The 18,512-nt window shown below is 38.8% G+C and overlaps 1 protein-coding gene across 1 annotated transcript in view; it reads left to right on the forward strand.

Moving 5' to 3' along the window:
- atrn (attractin) overlaps window positions 1–18,512 on the forward strand; it is a 152,411-nt gene that overhangs the window by 91,358 nt on the left and 42,541 nt on the right. Inside the window, exon 25 of the mRNA XM_080042204.1 lies at window positions 2,184–2,262. Within this exon, the coding sequence (XP_079898330.1) occupies window positions 2,184–2,262 (79 nt within the window). The remainder of the gene's footprint in view (window positions 1–2,183; window positions 2,263–18,512) is intronic.

Genomic DNA, 18,512 nt, shown 5'->3' on the forward strand with positions numbered 1-18,512 from the left:
TATTTTTATAGGAATAAAGCCACCTTCCCGTTGTTCAGTAGGAAAAGGATTATTGAGGCAGTTTTTATGTCTGTCCTTGATTACGGTGATGTGGTCTACCGGCATGCATCACATTCATGTCTAAAACTCCTAGACTCAGTTTTTCACTCTGCTTTAAGGTTCATCACAGGAGATGCTTATGACACACACCATTGTCTTTTATATGAGAAGGTTGGGTGGCCCTCCCTTAAAGAGAGACGTGATGCACATTGGCGTGTTTTTATTTACAAAGCCTTGACTGGGAAGCTTCCTCGTTATTTAACAGAAATGCTGCTTGTTTCAGATGGGCTTTATCAGACCCGCTCCACTGACATGCTTATGCTTTATGTCCCACAAGCCCGGTCTGAGCTGGGAAAGACAGCTTTTAGCTTCAGTGCACCTGACTCCTGGAACAACTTACAGCTAAAAATTAAACTAAATACATTCATATCCTTTGGCCAATTTAAACAGACTATCTTAGATCTGCCAAACTCTACTTGTAACTGTTTTAATTAGACTATATTGTACTTTATGCCTTTTAATTGCTGCCACTCTTCCCCACTCTGTAAATGTTTCAATCGTTTTGTTTTTTTCTTCTCTTCACTTGTTGTGTATTTGATGTTTTTGCATTGAATATTTTGTATGTATTGTTGTTTTGAATTTGTTTTGACTCGACGTCATTGAAAATGAGGGTCACCCCTCAATTGGTCTCTCGAGGATAAATAAAAGTTAAATGAAAATGAAATGAAAATACACACACGCACACACACACACACACACACTCACCCCTGACACTGTTATGACACACACACACACACACACACACACACACACACACACACACCCACACCCACCCCTGACACTGTTAAGATACACACACACGCACACACACACACACACACACCTTGACACTTTTAACAAACCATCTGTCATCACCCTTACCTTTAACACCTTAAGCATATTCCATGTAGAGTGCAAAAAGCATCTGGGTTTTTTATTCTTTGTCTATTTTATTTGCACAAATGTGGAAAACACTGACAATGGAGTCGGAAAAGACATAGTGCTCAAGCATAAAGAAAAACTCTTTCAGTGCTCACAAATTTTCATCCGGACGAAAAAATGTTTTCAGTAAATCAAGGTGACAAAGAAGTTTAACAGCTTAACGTCAAAAAGCATCCAGTAACAAATATGGGACATAAAATATCCTTCATACAAGAACAACAAGTTACAGATGGTTGTATAGGAGAAATATACAGGCAAATATAGACAAGAAATAGTCAAATAAACACCTAAATGTACTGTTTGGACCTTTTTATTTATACTAGTATGAAAGAAGACATGTTAGGGAAGCAAAATAGACACAAATTGTTGCCTGCGGTCTCTCGCCTTAACAGATATACTCTGACTGGGAAGATATTTTAAGTATTGACTCTATATCTGGTCACATTTTAAATCTTGTGTTGAATTCACACTAACTAGATGGGAACTGTCTTTCTAGTAAGAAGACATTTGGATAACTGTCTTTAGCAACTGGTGGTAAGATGTGGACTGTAATCACCTCTACGGAGAAGTGGTGTCACATCAAAACACACATTAATATTCATAACTTCCCAGTAGAAAATAAGTGCTGCGCGAGTCATTTATTTATGGCGTAAAACTGATACACAATGGATAGTCACGCACGGCACGGCTACAAATGGAACCTAGCTGTTCCCATGGGTACCAGTTTGTGTCAGGTCAACTTTATTGTCAACGTCTGAGATAATACCATAGATAGTATAATACAGACAAATCGAAAAAAGTATATACAACCAACAGCAATTTTTTGTGTTATATAGAAAGTAAGTACATTCTAAATAGTGCAAAAACTATGCAAAACCAAATGGTATCGATCCAATTTTCCTTTTGTAATTTTTGCATATGCTCTCTGACCTGCTCCGAAGTGTGGTAACTTGAAGGTGGATATGCGGAAAGGCACATTTCAATGTAGCCATTGACTAATAATAACGTAATTTAACTTATATTCAGCTATGAGAATGTGCTTTACGAAATGTGCTTCACTTCTTTTGACACACCCAAAGTTACGCACTGCACCTTTAATCAATAGTCGTTTTTTTTTTTTTTTTTTTCTTAAACCCATTTCTTCCTGTGAATTTTGTCCCTAGCTGCTTCCTGTCCCTGCTGCTTGTTGCCGCGGTGGTTTGGAAGATCAAACAGAGCTGCTGGGCGTCACGGCGACGAGAGGTAAGTCAAGAGGCTCACGCTGAGACGCTGACACACTAATATTGATTCAGGCTAAAAAAACACTCTGCTGGATAAATCAACAAACAACCAGCAAAACACTAGAACACACATATTGACTTTAAGATCATTTTGAGCGCTAGAGAGCTGCCGTTCAAGCTTGACATTTTTGGCCAGATTTCTACATTGCTTTTATAAAAAAATAAGAGACCACTCCAAATGTTCAGTGTCTCTCGTTTGACTATTTATAGGCATAATGTTTGAGTAGAATGAACATTTTGGTTTTATAATATATAGGGGAAGGTGGGGTGATTTGTGCAACTTTTTACTCAAAGTGATTTTAAAGTGAGGCCTTGACAGTTATGTCTCCAACTCAAATATGTACATATATTTCAGGATGTTGTGCATCCCTGGCAATAAAAACTTTGGATCTGGAATAAACTGTTTAAGAAATATAGCTTTCGGAAAAAAAGTTGTCTTGACGCACAAATCACCCCACTACGTGGGGTGATTTGTGCGTCATTGTGTCACAATGACAAAGTCACCATCATCATCTTTCTGGCCATCTGAACTCTCATCAGTGGTGTCGTTAAGTGGAATTGAGATGTCACTCTCTTCTGAGCTACTGTAGACAATCACTTTCTTTTGGTGACCAGCGTATACAGCCATGCCACTGGCACAACTCTCAGAAATGTACTTTGCACTAGTTGCTCCGTGCTTGTGGAACCAACTGCCACCTGACAAATGTGATTCCCCCTACATTTCTGCCTTTAAATCAAGGCTCAAAACCCATATGTACACCCTGGTGTTTCCTCCCCATTAACTATCTTACCTCTGCACTACTATCTGTGTTTATGTGGATGTATGGGCTTTACGTCTTTTATTTTGGTTATTGTTATTTTACCTTCATTGTTTACCTACTGAATGCACTATGTACAGCACTTTGGACAGTGCAAACTGTCATAAATGTGCTTTTATAAATACATTTTACTTACTTACTTACTTATAACTCACCCAGGCCCTTGCGCACAAATCACCCCATCCCCAGAATTTTGGATAATAGACATGATGCAGCAATTTAGGGTTGACATTGTGCTAACTATATAGACTCAAAGTGTAGCATACCAAAGCACTAAAACATGTGTCAAATGTTTTCAAACGTGTCTATAATTGTTCAGACACAATAATCAAAAAACCTTGATCATGGAAATTTTACTTTGAAAGGCAAAACACAGTTTTTTGAGCTTAAATGTGCTTATATCTTATTCCTTGTGTCTCCCTTCTTTACGGGATGAGTCAAATGGATGGCTCTTCTTAAATATGTGGTCACATTTCCAATTTCTTCCACGGTTTTCTAGAAACAAGGGGTTTTGCAACTTCCAAAACGCACAAATCACCCCACCTTCCCCTACTACTGACAACATTTCTACCAAATTCCAATACATTCTTTGTCATTTAAGAGCATTTTCAATACGTTATGTAGAGATGAAGATTTGAGAAAAATCCAGACTGGTCTCTTAATTTCTTCCAGAGCTGTCTATTGAAAAAATAAGATTCAGTAAATAGTTGAGACGACATTGCGACATGGATTTCAGCACATCGGAAAAGAGCGTAAGGACATTTTTTGGTGGAGTATTGGAGGAATGAAAATACAATAGCTAAACTGAGAAGTACATTTTTACTATTTGCTTCGAATCCAACTTCTCCACTGAAACGTCTTTGATATGAAACACTTTTCCCTTGTGGCTTATTGTACAAACCCTACTATTAACTCAGATACCACAACATCGATCCCCCATCTATTCATTTTTGTATTTATTTATTTTTTAACCCTCATTTTGAAGTAGAGCCATTTTTCTGACATGCCGGTACAAGAGCCTTGTAGATGCTTTGATGTCTATCTGGCTTGATTGCTCTGTGTTTTTTTCTCACGGCTTTACAAAGAAAACTTATTTCAACTTAGAACAACACAAATGCCGACCACGACAGGAGTACCACTCGCATTGTCCACGTTTTAAGATTGCCATTATTGTTGTTATTGTATGTTATTAGCCTGGCACCGCACGCTTACGTACCTTCCGTTCAAATTTTAATTTCCCTTCAATGAGCGATTCCAGACCTTCTGTACAAATGAAATGAAATACGATGGTCTGGTAGGATCAGGCTAGTATGTTATAGCATACAATCATAAAAGAAGTGCACACCATTCGATTTTTTTGGAACATGTATGAAGACAAGAGGATTTCAAAAAATCCAGAATTTTCAAAATCTCATCATAACCAATAAGCTTTTAAAAAGTTAATTGCCCAGGTGCAGTGGCCTAAATTAATTATTCCTATGGCAACGCACCAAAAAAATATTTTGGAGCCAATGTTTTTTGTTTGTTTTGAAAGCACAGAACCGAGGATGCCAAAGATAACTGGCAACTGTGAGACACTCTGTGGGGGGGGAAGCAATGACAGACAGTCTTTATGTCTGTTTACAATTCTGTAAAACCAAAAAATCAAGTGAAAATATTACTTCATATTTCTTTGTTCCGTAGGAGGTAAAGCCTCATGCATCAAGGTGTCTGTCATACCTGTCAACACCTATTGGCATCCATGGTGTGATGTACCACAGATTTTAGGCTTTTTAAATACACACACACGCACTCACTCACTCACTCACTCGCACACACACACACGCACGCACACACACACACACACACACACACACACACACACACACACAACCAGACAGATACCAGGCATCATGACAAAGCTCCCGCGTGATTGGTTTATTATGCCTAATATGACAGCAGCCACAATAGACTCACTCAATTCATTGTCCAAGTAACTGTGTAACGGCATTTTATGTTGACAAGAAATTGGACGCGCTCTCACTAGACTCAACGCTTCACTGACTGAGACTGATACTGTGGTGGGCCAGATTGACAACTTGTATAGCAATATCTGGCTCTTGCTAATTGGTTTACTAGCAGACTGTCTCTTTTCACATATTAACAGTAAAACAAGTCTGGCATGTTTGCTAACTAAAGTGATGTGAAAACTATTGAAAAAAAGCACTGAGTGTATTTCCTCCATTTGAAAAAAATATGTCACAATGCATTTTACATTGTCAATTTGTCGAGGAGGGTTTGAACCACCTTTTGAATGAGTGGCTGAAAGGTTGTGTTTGTGTGTGTGTCAAGGATTGTGTGTGTGTGTGTGTGTGTGTGTGTGTGTGTGTGTGTGTGTGTGTGTGTGTGTGTGTGTGTGTGTGTGTGTGTGTGTGTGTGTGTGTGTGTGTGTGTGTGTGTGTGTGTGTGTGTGTGTGTGTGTGTGTGTGTGTGTGTGTGTGTCTCCGAGAGCGTATAAGCCTAATGCTGTTCTTAATGTGAACTTTTCGCTTTTTTATGCTTTTCACACTCGGCTGAAGTGCCTTTTTTCGGGCGTCGACCTAACCCTGAACTCTGGCTGCCTCTTAACGTGTCCCCCTCCCCTCCCCCCCTCACCTGCTCCCACTCACAACCACTCTGTAGTCCAGCTGGGCCCTCTAAAGTATAACCTTCAATTATACTATTAACACAACTTTGTCAAGAGGATTTGGGGGCTACAGAAAACTGTGTGGCCAATGTTAGATTGTCCCACACTTGGAAAAACTTTTTTTTTATAGTTGCAGCGATTGCCAACTGAGATTTTTTTGCATTCATAATTTTTACTTTCGATTTCAATTGTATATTCACAAACATCTGCATTTTCTTTTCAGATGTAGAATGATACAAAGGGAGTGTTAACATCCCACAATGCATTTCCAGTATTTGTTTGGTCTGAAAGTCATTAAAGATTATGTAGTCCCCACCCATTTGAATTTGAAAGTATAAATATTGGCATTATAGTGGAATGTTTCAAATCAATGGTATACATTATATATCACAATATTACAAATAGCAATGTGTATATTAGTGGGCTTTACAATCTGCACAACATACGCCATCCTCTGTCCTTAGATCTTCAATTTGGATATCGGACAAAATTTAAGGGGGGAACAATGAAAGAATATTCCCAAGTATAGGAGGATATAATGATATTGACAGGTGTAACTCGCCAACCATGTGTAGTGTTGAATGAAATGTCAGCCTACTACATGTAAAAAAAAAAAAAAATCCTCTCAATTCTCAAAATTCTTTACCCAGGTTAAATGTCAAACTTTAACATTACAGACATTTTGCAACACCAAGGGACACCAGCTGTGAATGACATGATGCAACTTCATTGTTTTTCAAAAGCCAAAATGTCATACACAGACGTGAACAAAAGAATGACAGCTTTGACACTAAACTGAGCCGTTGCGTCACGTCTCTTAAATGCTCTAAGACACGATGGTGTGTGTGTGTGTGTGTGTGTGTGTGTGTGTGTGTGTGTGTGTGTGTGTGTGTGTGTGTGTGTGTGTGTGTGTGTGTGTGTGTGTGTGTGTGTGTGTGTGTGTGTGTGTGTGTGTGTGTGTGTGTGTGTGTGTGTGTGTGTGTGTGTGTGTGTGTGTGTGTGTGTGTGTGTGTGTGTGTGTGTGTGTGTGTGTGTGTGTGTGTGTGTGTGTGTGTGTGTGTTTTCAATACACCGGATACCTCCTGTTGACAATCTTAAAGGGAAAGAAAAGACAGATAGATTTTATTTTTTTTTTAATAGTCATTTCTGCCATTCGGAATTGGAAATGCAGCTTGCGGGCTTAATATTCTGATTTTGAAACACTCTGTAGAATCATTTTGGTATATTGAAATGACCACCAGATCAGATGAAAGGAAGTGGTTAAGATCTATTTCAAAGAGAGGGGCTGTATTTGGAGGTGTCCATTTTAGTTGAGGTAAAAATGCCACTTTTAGTTCAAACAGCAGGTGGAAACCATAACTGTCTGTCAGGATTCATAGAATATTTTTCTGCACTAAGAGAAAGACTTACTAGCAGAGAATGGAGTCTTAATAATGATGGGTGGTTTCTTTGACATCTTTATCTTTTATACTGAGAGTCGTAGCTCATTTTTTATTAGTGATATCAGTTTTATGTGACCTCATTCTCAAAGTCAATATCTTTTTCAGTTTTGGGTCGTTTGCTAAAAGAAAGTTCTGTTCAAAATCAGGACCAAATTCCAAAGTAATTCTATTTACATTCATTTTGCTAAACTTCTTAAAGGGCTGGGGGAAGGGAGAAAGGACAGAATATTTAGGTTATATAGTTTAAGCGTCTCCATTGTAGAAGGTTGTAGGTTTTGGGATCCAAATACCATCTACCTCCATACCTAGTAATAAGAATTCTGTTTGGAAATATTTTTTAATTACATTTTTTTTCAAGATTTTATTTTATGTGAGACAATACAAGGAACCACAAAGTGATACAAGACATAGAGACCACAAGACATAAATAGACAGTCACATAAAGAAATAAAAGAGTAAAATAAAAGAGTAAAATAAAATATAACTAGTAGTTGCAGTGCCAAATTGAATATTTCATGTGCTGCTTCAGTCACTTTTCAAATTCTTACCCTTATACACATTACTCTAGTCTAGACCATTCTTCTTTCAGGATTTTTTTTTTAACTGATCACTTAGGCGACATTTCCTCATACCTCGAGGTACAATATAAATAAAAAAGTGCTTTTTACTCTCGCACAAAAACGTTTTTCTTACAACTGAGACTGTTTTGATGTGGAGTTCTTTGAGTATAGAGAAAACACAACACCCACCTGAACAATCTCATAAATCAAGAAATGGCCTGGGAAAAAAAATGGTTCCAATTGTATCACAGCAACCGCGTGGGAAGTGGGGAACTCATTTTCTACTTTCAATTTTTTTACTATAATAATTACCTGATTCCACTCGTGCGGAAATGCTCACAGCTACACATAGCACACCTGCCTTCATTTACACACACACACACACACACACACACACACACACACACACACACACACACACACACACACACACTAACTGTGTAAATACAACACAACACATCATTTCAGGGAAACAAAAAGTTAATCATGTTTTTTCGATGAGGTTGACTGGTTACCTGGTTACAGCCGTCTGCTTCCTTGACAACGGGACTGTTGAGTATATTGTCCCTTCAGGCGTCTTTTCCACATTTATCCCAGTTCCTACATCTTACTCTGCGCTTGCATCAGCTGGAGAGTGACACACATTTGCTGCTAATTATCCCCCACGTACAACTTACTTTAACCAGCCCCGGAGCGCTCAGAAATGGTGGCCATTTTGACATAATTCTTTATTAAATTTAAAAATATTAAAAAAAAAAAAAAAATGGATTGGTGATTACGCTTAAATATATATATAAAAAATAATATATATATATATATATATACAGTATCTCACAAAAGTGAGTACACCCCTCACATTTCTTCACATTTTTCTTTATATCTTTCCATGGGACAACACTGAATAAATGACACTTTAATACAATGTAAAGTAGTCAGTGCACAGCTTGTATAACAGTGTAAATTTACTGTCCCCTCAAAATAACTCGACACACAGCCATTAATGTCTAAACTGCTGGCAACAAAAGTGAGTACACCCCTTAGAAAATTTTTACAAATTGGGCCCAAAGTGTAAATATTTTGTGTGGCCACCATTATTTTCCAACACTGCCTTAACCCTCTTGGGCATGTAGTTCACTAGAGCTTCACAGGTTGCAACTGGAACCCTCTTCCACCCATTTATGACAGCATCACAGAGCTGGTGGATATTAAAGACCTTGCGCTCCTCCACCTTCCGTTTGAGGATGCCCCAAAGATGCTCAATAGGGTTTAGGTCTGGAGACATGCTTGGCCAGGCCATAACCTTTACCCTCAGCTTTTTTAGCAAGCCACTGGTCGTCTTGGAGGTGTGTTTGGGGTCGTTATCATGTTGCAATACCACCCTGCGGCCCAGTTTACGAAGGTTGAGTGCACATGGTCAGCGTCGTACACAGAGGTTGGCTTTGGAAAATAGACGTATGAGTGCTGCCAGCATTGCTGAAGGGCTTGAAGGGGTGGGGGGTCAACCTGTCAGTGCTCAGACCATACGCCGCACTCTGCATCATTCTGGTCTGCATGGCTGTCATCCCAGAAGGAAGCCTATTCTAAAGATGATGCACAAGAAACCCCACAAAAAGTTTGCTGAAGACAAACAGACTACGGACATGGATTACTGCAACCATGTCCTGTGGTCTGATGAGACCAAAATACATTTATTTGGTTCAGATGGTGTTAAGAGTGTGGAGCGGCAACCAGGTGAGGAGTACAAAGACAAGTGTGTCTTGCCTAGAGTCAAGCATGGTGGTTGGAGTGTCATGGTCTGGGGCTGTATGAGTGCTGCCAGCACTGGGGATCTACAGTTCATTGAATTCTAACATGTACTGTGACATACTGAAGCAGAGCATGATCCCCTCCCTTCATAAACTGGGCTGCAGGGCAGTACTGCAACATGATAACGACCCCAAACACCCCTCCGAACGACCACTGGCTTGCTAAAGAAGCTGAGGGTAAAGGTTATGGACTGGCCAAGCATGTCTCCAGTCTTAAACCCTATTGAGCATCTTTGGGGCATCCTAAAACGGGAGATGGAGGAGCGCAAGGACTCTAATATCCACCAGCTCCTTGATGTCGTCATGAATGGGTAGAAGAGGGTTCCAGTTGCAACCTGTGAAGCTCTAGTGAACTACATGCCCAAGAGGGTTAAGGCAGTGCTAGAAAATAATGATGGCAAAACAAAATATTGACACTTTGGGCCCAATTTGGACATTTTTTCTTAGGTGTGTACTCACTTTTGTTGCCAGCAGTTTAGACATTAATGGCTGTGTGTCGAGTTATTTTGAGGGGACAGTAAATTTACACTGTTATACAAGCTGTACACTGACTACTTGACATTGTATCAAAGTGTCATTTATTCAGTGTTGTCGCATGGAAAGATATAATGAAATATTTGAAGAAATGTGAGGGGTGTACTCACTTTTGTGAGATACTGTATATATATATATATATAAACAGTAGAAATGGGGTTTGAAATCTACTTTTTGGGACTTTTTTTTATTTATTACAGCCACTTGCCCAAACAGTTTCCTTTGAAAATAAAACATTTCACGTGTCATTGTTATAGTACCAATTTATTAATTAATAAAAAATATAAATATCTAATACACTTATATGGCTGCAGGCGAGGTCACTGCAGATATGAATGATTCATGGATTATGTTCTTTGAAAAATAATATATTAAAATTTGATTAACAACTATAATTTAATACATAGCCTTGGTTCCTCCTCCTACTTAACAATAGTAATAATAATAAAAAACAACAACAATCCACACGTAATCAAGCACAATAGACCACAGATATTGTATACATCACATAAACAGAACATTGTGACGGTATTGCACAACTCATACAGCCTCAAGAAACATTTAAAATGTTGATGGTGTGGGCACAAGTTAGTTTTTAAACCAACTGTGTGTGTGTGTGTGTAATAGGCCTTTCACACCGCCGCAAAATCGGAGCTAGTTCTGGGCTTGTTCGGAGTTAGAGCCAGTGTTTTGGTTTCACACCGCCAGAGAGCCTGCTCCGGGCCGTAAAAACCGGGGGAACTCATACCCCAGGATTGAGCAGGGTTTGATAAGAACTGCTTGCGCGAACGGTTGGGGGAGGGATTATCCTGACCAACCAGAGCAACTCAAACCTCATGCCCGCCATATTTAAAAACACCGCTACTACGAGACGTAAACATAACATAATTACCGAACGTAGCGACCAAATTGACCGGCGAGAATACGCTGTATAGGTCCTGTTTGCTTAAGAAAGCAAAACGAGAGCCAACAAGTGTAAAAATAAGACGTATTCGCCGCTGTTGTTGTGCTTAAAGCTAGCGGTAGCTTTAGCGTTAGCCACAAGAGCAGCGGCGTCGGGTGACGTACACACACGTTTACAGTGACGTCATGACGTTGCTCTCTTGCCGGCTCCATGGCTGTCTCCGGTCGATGTGAAACCAACCGGTTCATAACTGGGATAAGGCTGTAACCAGTTTTGAACTCACCCCAACACCAGCCTGGAACTGACTCTTGGTTCATTTTGGTGTGAAAGGCCTATGTGTGTGTGTGTGTGTGTGTGTGTGTGTACTGTATGAGTACTAATCAAAGCCTTATTTTGAGCTTACAGATGGCAATAAACAGACCCAACTAAAGCAGATATTTGGTGCCATAGAAGCCATAAAAGTCAGAATGAATTTACTGTAATTTGAGCGACCCACTGTCAATGCTGGGTGATTAATTTCTGCTGGAACAGTTGAGCACAGAATGTCTTGTGGTTGGAAATAATAATGATTTTTTTTAAATGGTGTTTTTAGTACGACTTCTTTACTCACCTTTTATGTAATTATTAAGAGTTTACAAATGCCTCCAACAAATGCTAAAAAGCAGATTTTTTTCGTGTAGAGAGACAAGAGCATTTTTTTTATAGGTAATTAGAGCAGGGATCCAGACGAGGCAATACATGGCGGTGTAATAATACATCATGATGCAAAACACTGCAATAATCTTTCTGCTTTAACACTCACTTTCTCGCGCCTTGGGACAAACAGTCTTGTGTCACTCGATTTGTTGAAGCAAATGAGATTTCAGGGCGCAGAATATGAGTTTTGAACGCCTGCATTTTTTGTTCAGCACCTGTCTGTGTAATAGTTGAGTAATATACAGCCCCGGAAAAAATTAAGAGACCAGTTTGGATTTTTCTTAAATCTTTATCTCTACATTACTTATTGAAAGTGCTCTAAATGACAATATTTTTATTGTGAATTTGGTGTGAAAATGTTGTCAGTAGTTTATATAATAAAATCAAAATTATGATTTCACTCCAACATATGCCTCTAAAGAGTAAAACAAAAGACACTGAACATTTGGAGTGGTCTCTTAATTTTTTACGGAGCTATATATTGATTCCTAAAGCAATAAAAGAAAGCCTACTGTCCCTTTGATTAACTTTTTAGTGCAAAAAAAAAAAAATCCTTTGATGTACATTGTCACTTTTCAACACTGTTCTTTTTCCCCCTTCAATACAGTTATATTCCCATGACAACCCTCCTTCCTTGCGCACTGTACCTTTAAAAAATTCCCCTCATGATGACCGCATGTGTATTTACCTAGACATCAATCATCACCCCTAACAACAAAGATAAATCACACACATACCTCGACATATAATTTGACATGTATTTGCACCCGGAGGTATTGACCGGAATGCAGAATGCGATAATAACACCCTGATTGTTGCCGCGACGACCCGAAATGATTGACAGCATTGTAGATTCTTTTACACTAGGCGCTAAAGGCAAGCCGCCCGCAGGAAGGAGGTAGTAGGAGGCTGCATAATACCCTCATATATTTATTACACCATTAAGCTGTCCTGCCAACCCCTCTCTCTCTCTCTCTCTCTCTCTCTCTCTCTCTCTCTCTCTCTCTCTCTCTCTCTCTCTCTCTCACCAACACCTCACCTCTTAGCTATAAATATAAATGTCAACCAATGGTGTCAGAGCTCACGCCTGTGTGTTGGAAATAACCTGCTATTATGTCATAAAATGAGTGGAGAGCTGCCCAATGGCCTGTGAATTGTAAACTAGACTCCTTATTCTAAAAATGTTATCAAATGTAATGGGGGGGGGCGTAAATGTAGTGTGCTCTCATATACACATACTGTATACAGGTGCATTTAAAAACATTAAAACATCATGGAAAAGTTCATTTGAAAAGTGAAATATATATATATAATATATTCTAGATGCACAACACAAAGTGAAATATGTGCCCTTTCTTTTGTTTACATTTTTAATGATTATGTTTTACAGTGTATGGAATAGAAAAAATGCAGTATCTTATACAGTAAATATTAGAATATATAAAAAAATTCAAAAACAATCTAAAAAAGGATTTATAATAGAGAAATGTCAACCTTTTGAACAGTATGTTCATTCTAGATTAATGTCCCTTCATGTGTAGAGACTTGAAAGTTTAAGTTTTTTAATTAAATTTTTTTTTTTTATTAGATTTTTCTTTACTTTTCATTGATATTCTATATTTATTTTAAATGCGCCTGTATATTTACCTGTAAGAAAGAAACTGGCACCCTTTTCGTAAAGTAAACTGCACAAACATAGAAGTTTCTAAAAAGTCTTAGCAGATTATATAAAAGATCTGAGGCTTAAACGAGGCAGTCTGCCGTGAAACCGCTCAGATCCCCGGAGACATTCTTGTCCCCGGCGTTATTCAAACGTATTAACCTGTGAGTTCACCTGTGAAAAAACACCAAATGCAGTGTTGTCCTCCCGTTCGCAAACAACTCACGATATAAAAAAAAGTTTGAAAACAATTTCAAGTACAGTCCCAGAAGTTTGGAATCTGTAGATTTCTATCTGAAATCTATACAGGTAAATCCCATTGAGACCTGAGACTCTTTTTCAAGGGAGACCTGTTACCATTCACACACACATTCATACACCAGATGTAATGGTCCAAACAAAGACATCGAGACGATTACTGCTTTACTTCATATGAAATGCAGAAAAACTTGATTTGTTAGTGTGTAGGGCCCCTGTGGCTCCATGACACACCCAGCCAAATTAGGCAGAACAGATTTCCTGCCCGACACATACAGTAGAAGTGTTTTGTAACAAATGTATTTATTTTTTTTTATTTTTTCTTACTTCACTGCACGGTTATGTTTGAGCGTTGAGCTTTAGGCAAATCATGTTCTCGTACATTTTACATTTACATTTTCCTTAAATTATATTCATGAACTACCTACAAAATTCTCCCTCCAGATACATATCCAGTAAGCTTCACTGAGTAAAAGCTCTTCTATCTAGGATTTCTCTCCAGCACACTTTTATAGTCATATAGTAAAAAATTAAATAAAAAAAAAAGATTCACGACCCACAGTAAATCTGTTTTCAGGCTATGTGCTGACTCTTCAGCGAACAATAGACTGAAAGTTGGAGAATTTTTTTTTAAATTCACCTAGTCCTTATCTAACTCAAGAATTTATTCAAAAATCAGATACATTTTGTCCCATAAACCTTGGATTAAAAATAGCCATTTTATTCATAATTATTTTTCCGTTGATACACTTTTTTTTTCATTGGGCCACGCATTGTATTCCTTCAATGCTGACATATTTTTTTTTTTTAAGATTATTTTATGGGCATTTTTATTAGATATATTTGGAGAGACAGAGTTGAAATGGGGCAAAGAGGGGTATGACATGCAGAGAACTGACCCGGGCGGGATTCGAACCAGGGTCTGATGAATGAATGATCAATGCCTTACAGCTTGATCGGCTCGCCACATAACGTTGCATTTATATGATGGTTCAGGAAAACCCTTGTAAATGACTGTGTCACAATGAATTAGTCTCCAATGTGGGCCATCCCTTTCCCTGTCATTTTGGACTATCAGGCCATTATGGTTTGAAAGGCAATTTATCGATTCTGAATCCCTGCATTCAATATACTGTCAAATCCAATTCATGTCGAATGCCCAATCAAAATCAATATAGGCTTAGCAGTTAACAGTTGTCAGTATCCAAGCTTATACATAAGTAAAACCCTAATGATTATGATGAGATATTCAACCATACCATTCTCAATTGTCAGTCAATTGATAGAGGTAGTACACACACACACACACACACACACACACACACACACACACACACACACACACACACACACCACTTGCAACAGGAGCAGTTGGTATAGGCTTTTAGAACAAATGAGATCACATTATTAAACTTGCATTAAAAAACAATAGGTTTGGGTGTTTTGACGCGATGCAGACAGCGCATATAAAGTGAGTTGCCCTTTTAAGTTGATCTGATGAAATATTGATCCGAAATGCTTGAACGCTATTTGGGAGATTTTGATGGCTTAACATGCCCCGAGAGATTCAAGATTTGAGATGGTGTGTTCGTCATATGCACAACAATCACAGCAGCAGTCATTTAGCAATGGAAGTCTTAAGTCCCAGTGACAGTGAGCTTGATTGTGTGAATGGACAAGACAATCACCACTCCAGTGATCTTGTTAAAGGATTTTTATTTTAAGGATTTCACCCATACGGACCCGGCGTTCTATCATTATAAAATCGCTATTATAATATAATGAATGACGTTGTTCTTCCCTCAGTCTTTTCCTCAGTCTTCCCTTGGCCCAGCTGTCCTGTTAATCCTAACCCTACATGTTTACTAGTGTGATGTTACACTAGTAAAATGTAGGGTTAGACAGTGAGACCATAAAACCCTCTTTCTGCCTTTTCTCAGGCTAGGATGAACCGATTTCTAAAATGTTGCATACTTATACTGCATAGGATCTCAGATTTCAATACACCTTCATATTTCCACTGGTGAAGTAGGTCTTTAAGCTATGAAAACACTGTTTACTTGTTATCTTACAGTGGGGTTAGAGAGCGGTGCTTCTGAGCTGGGTTTCATTTTGGTATACGGACACAATACTTGTATAAGCTGGTAGGGAGTTACGGCTAAATTAAGAATTTTGCTAGCTCATTGCTTAATACAGTTTTATCTGCTAATAAAGGTCATGGAAGGAAAGAACAATTATATACAATATTTGTCAGCCTCGGAGCTTAAAGCTATAGTGCGTATCTTTTTCATACAAATGAATGTCTGTAACATTCAAGCCATCTCCGAATGAGTTGACACAAAGTTGTTTCAGCCTATCAGCGCCACAAAACTACCTCTGTATTTGTCAGTATGGCAGTGTTTACAAACTGGTGTCACCCCCCCTGACACTGGTGCAGGAGCTCAAGAAGCACCCAAGAAACGTTTCAGTTGTTGATTCTACTGCTAAGAAAAAAACCTGGACGTACAACAGAAGGAATAAAATCCATGTGCGATCACCAAATCTACCATGCATGCGACAGTGTTGTTGTAATTACTCAGAATTCCTCATGGGAGCGACAGAAGTTACGCTCTATAGCTTTTAAATTCCCCAAACTCATATGCATCAAGGTCTATACCACAGATGTGAAAGCGCAGTAGATTGGTAAAATATTGGCACCGGGGATCCTCTCAATATCTCAATAAGCCGAAAAACCTGGAAGACAATGAAGATATCACTGAGCATGTTGTAGCTCCACATCAAATTAGTTTTCAAAATCGACCGTAATGATGAGGTACACACACACACACACACACACACAGTCCCACAGACACTCACACACTCACGCACGCACACACACACACAGTCCCACAGACACACAGACACACACACACACACACACACACACACACACACACACACACACACACACACACACACACACACACACACACACACACACACACACACACACACACACACACACACACACACACACACACACACAGTCCCACAAGCAGATGGCTAGATGTAATGCAGTTCACACATGAGCAGGGAAGAAAACGAGAACAAAAAAACAGCCAATCTTTCCACCTTATACTTTGCAGCTGTTACCCCCTTTACCAAACACCTCTCAGAGATGCGCTGTAATGCATTAGAATTTGGGGCATCAGGGGAATAGAGTGTGGCTTTGTGCCGATCTACCTTGGCCTGCCACAAGTGTTATATACAACACAGGCCAGCCATAGTGAGGGTCTGGATTATTCTCCCAATAGTGGTGTAATACTAAAGATCTAAACTTGATCTGACACATGTTAACCTTCTGTATTCAAAATAGACAAAAAAACTATCAAGGTAACGGAACTAACCCGATTCATGGCAGCCTAATTACAGGTGCATCTAAAAAAAATGAATAGAAGTAATTTTTTTCCTGTAATTTAATTGAAAAAGTGAAACTATCATTCATCAGGTTAAGTGTAATGAATCTAGAATACATGAAAGTTTAACTTTTGAATGAACTGTTCTATGATAGTCTAATGGACAAAAATAGGACCAAGATAACAAAACTGAACCCAAGCATGGCAGCCTACTTACAACAAGGCATAATAGAAACAGCTACACTATTTCTAATTTTCTCAAAGGAATTAAAGAAACCTCAACAAACTGCTGCTTAAATAGCTACAGAGCATCAATCGTTCAAATTGAGTCGAAGTAAAATCCAATATCAACACTAATACAATCAACAAAACTATCTGAAACTTCACTTCTTCCCTTGACATCTCTGCAATCGCCAAATAACCAATCCTTGGAGATTGTTTTTACAATTAACATTGTCAAAAGCAAATTAAAACAACACAATAAAACTGTACCAAGGTTGGATTATCCCAGATTAATGTCCAAATTAAAAAAACAGATAGATCGTTAATTTATTTTTAAAACTGCCAAGGGAGTTTGCTGTTCCAAGGGGAGGGTATTCAAGAGTTTACGGCCATACGATTTATTGTGGGAATCATTAGTTACTTCTAGAGAGGCCATGGAAATCTGACAGATATAGGCAGATGCAAAATATATATCACGCTGTAAATTATAATCAATAATGCAACATCAGGCTAGCATATAAAAGCTCAAACACTCTCTGATATGATACAGAATTCATAACTGAAACTATGATTGAAAGTTGGCCCAGTCCTCAGGCAGCAAAGCAAACTCAAATCATTATCCCTTACAGTTGGCATGAGCCACTTTTTTTTTAATCAAATACTGTCTTAGGGTTGTGCCAACACAGGTTTTCTTGTACTTTGGCCAAAAAAAAAAAAATCCATCTTTAACTCATCCGTCAAGAAGTACATTGTTCCAGAAGTCCTGGGCCTTGGCAAGGTATTCCTTTGGCAAACTTTCGTCTTGCTCTGATGTTCTTTTTTTAAGACAGCAAAGTCTTCCTCCTGGCACACCTCCCATGTAGCATTGGTGCAGTTTCCTTGTGATTTTAGACTAATGCACTTTGACACGAAAAGTTGGAAAAGTTATCTGCACTTCCTATAGTGCTATAGGGGCGGCAGTGGCGAAAGTGGGAAGGGAGTTCGCCTCTGGTGTGCAGGGTCGGAGGTTCGATCCCCCGCCTACCTGCCACATGTCGAAGTGTCCCTGGGCAAGACATTGAACCCCGAATTGCTCCCGATAGTTAGCTTGCACCCTGTGTGGTAGCTGCTGCTATCGGTGTATGAATGTGTGTGTGTGATTGGGTGAATGTGTACAAAACAATGTAAAGCGCTTTGGGTCTGTGAAAAACCAGGGAAAAGTGCTATATAAGTGGAGTCCATTTACCATTTATAAAGAAATGTTGAAGTTATTG

The sequence above is a fragment of the Ammodytes marinus genome (genome assembly GCF_949987685.1).
Source record: "Ammodytes marinus genome assembly, chromosome: 15".
NCBI classification, from domain to species: Eukaryota; Metazoa; Chordata; class Actinopteri; order Uranoscopiformes; family Ammodytidae; genus Ammodytes; species Ammodytes marinus.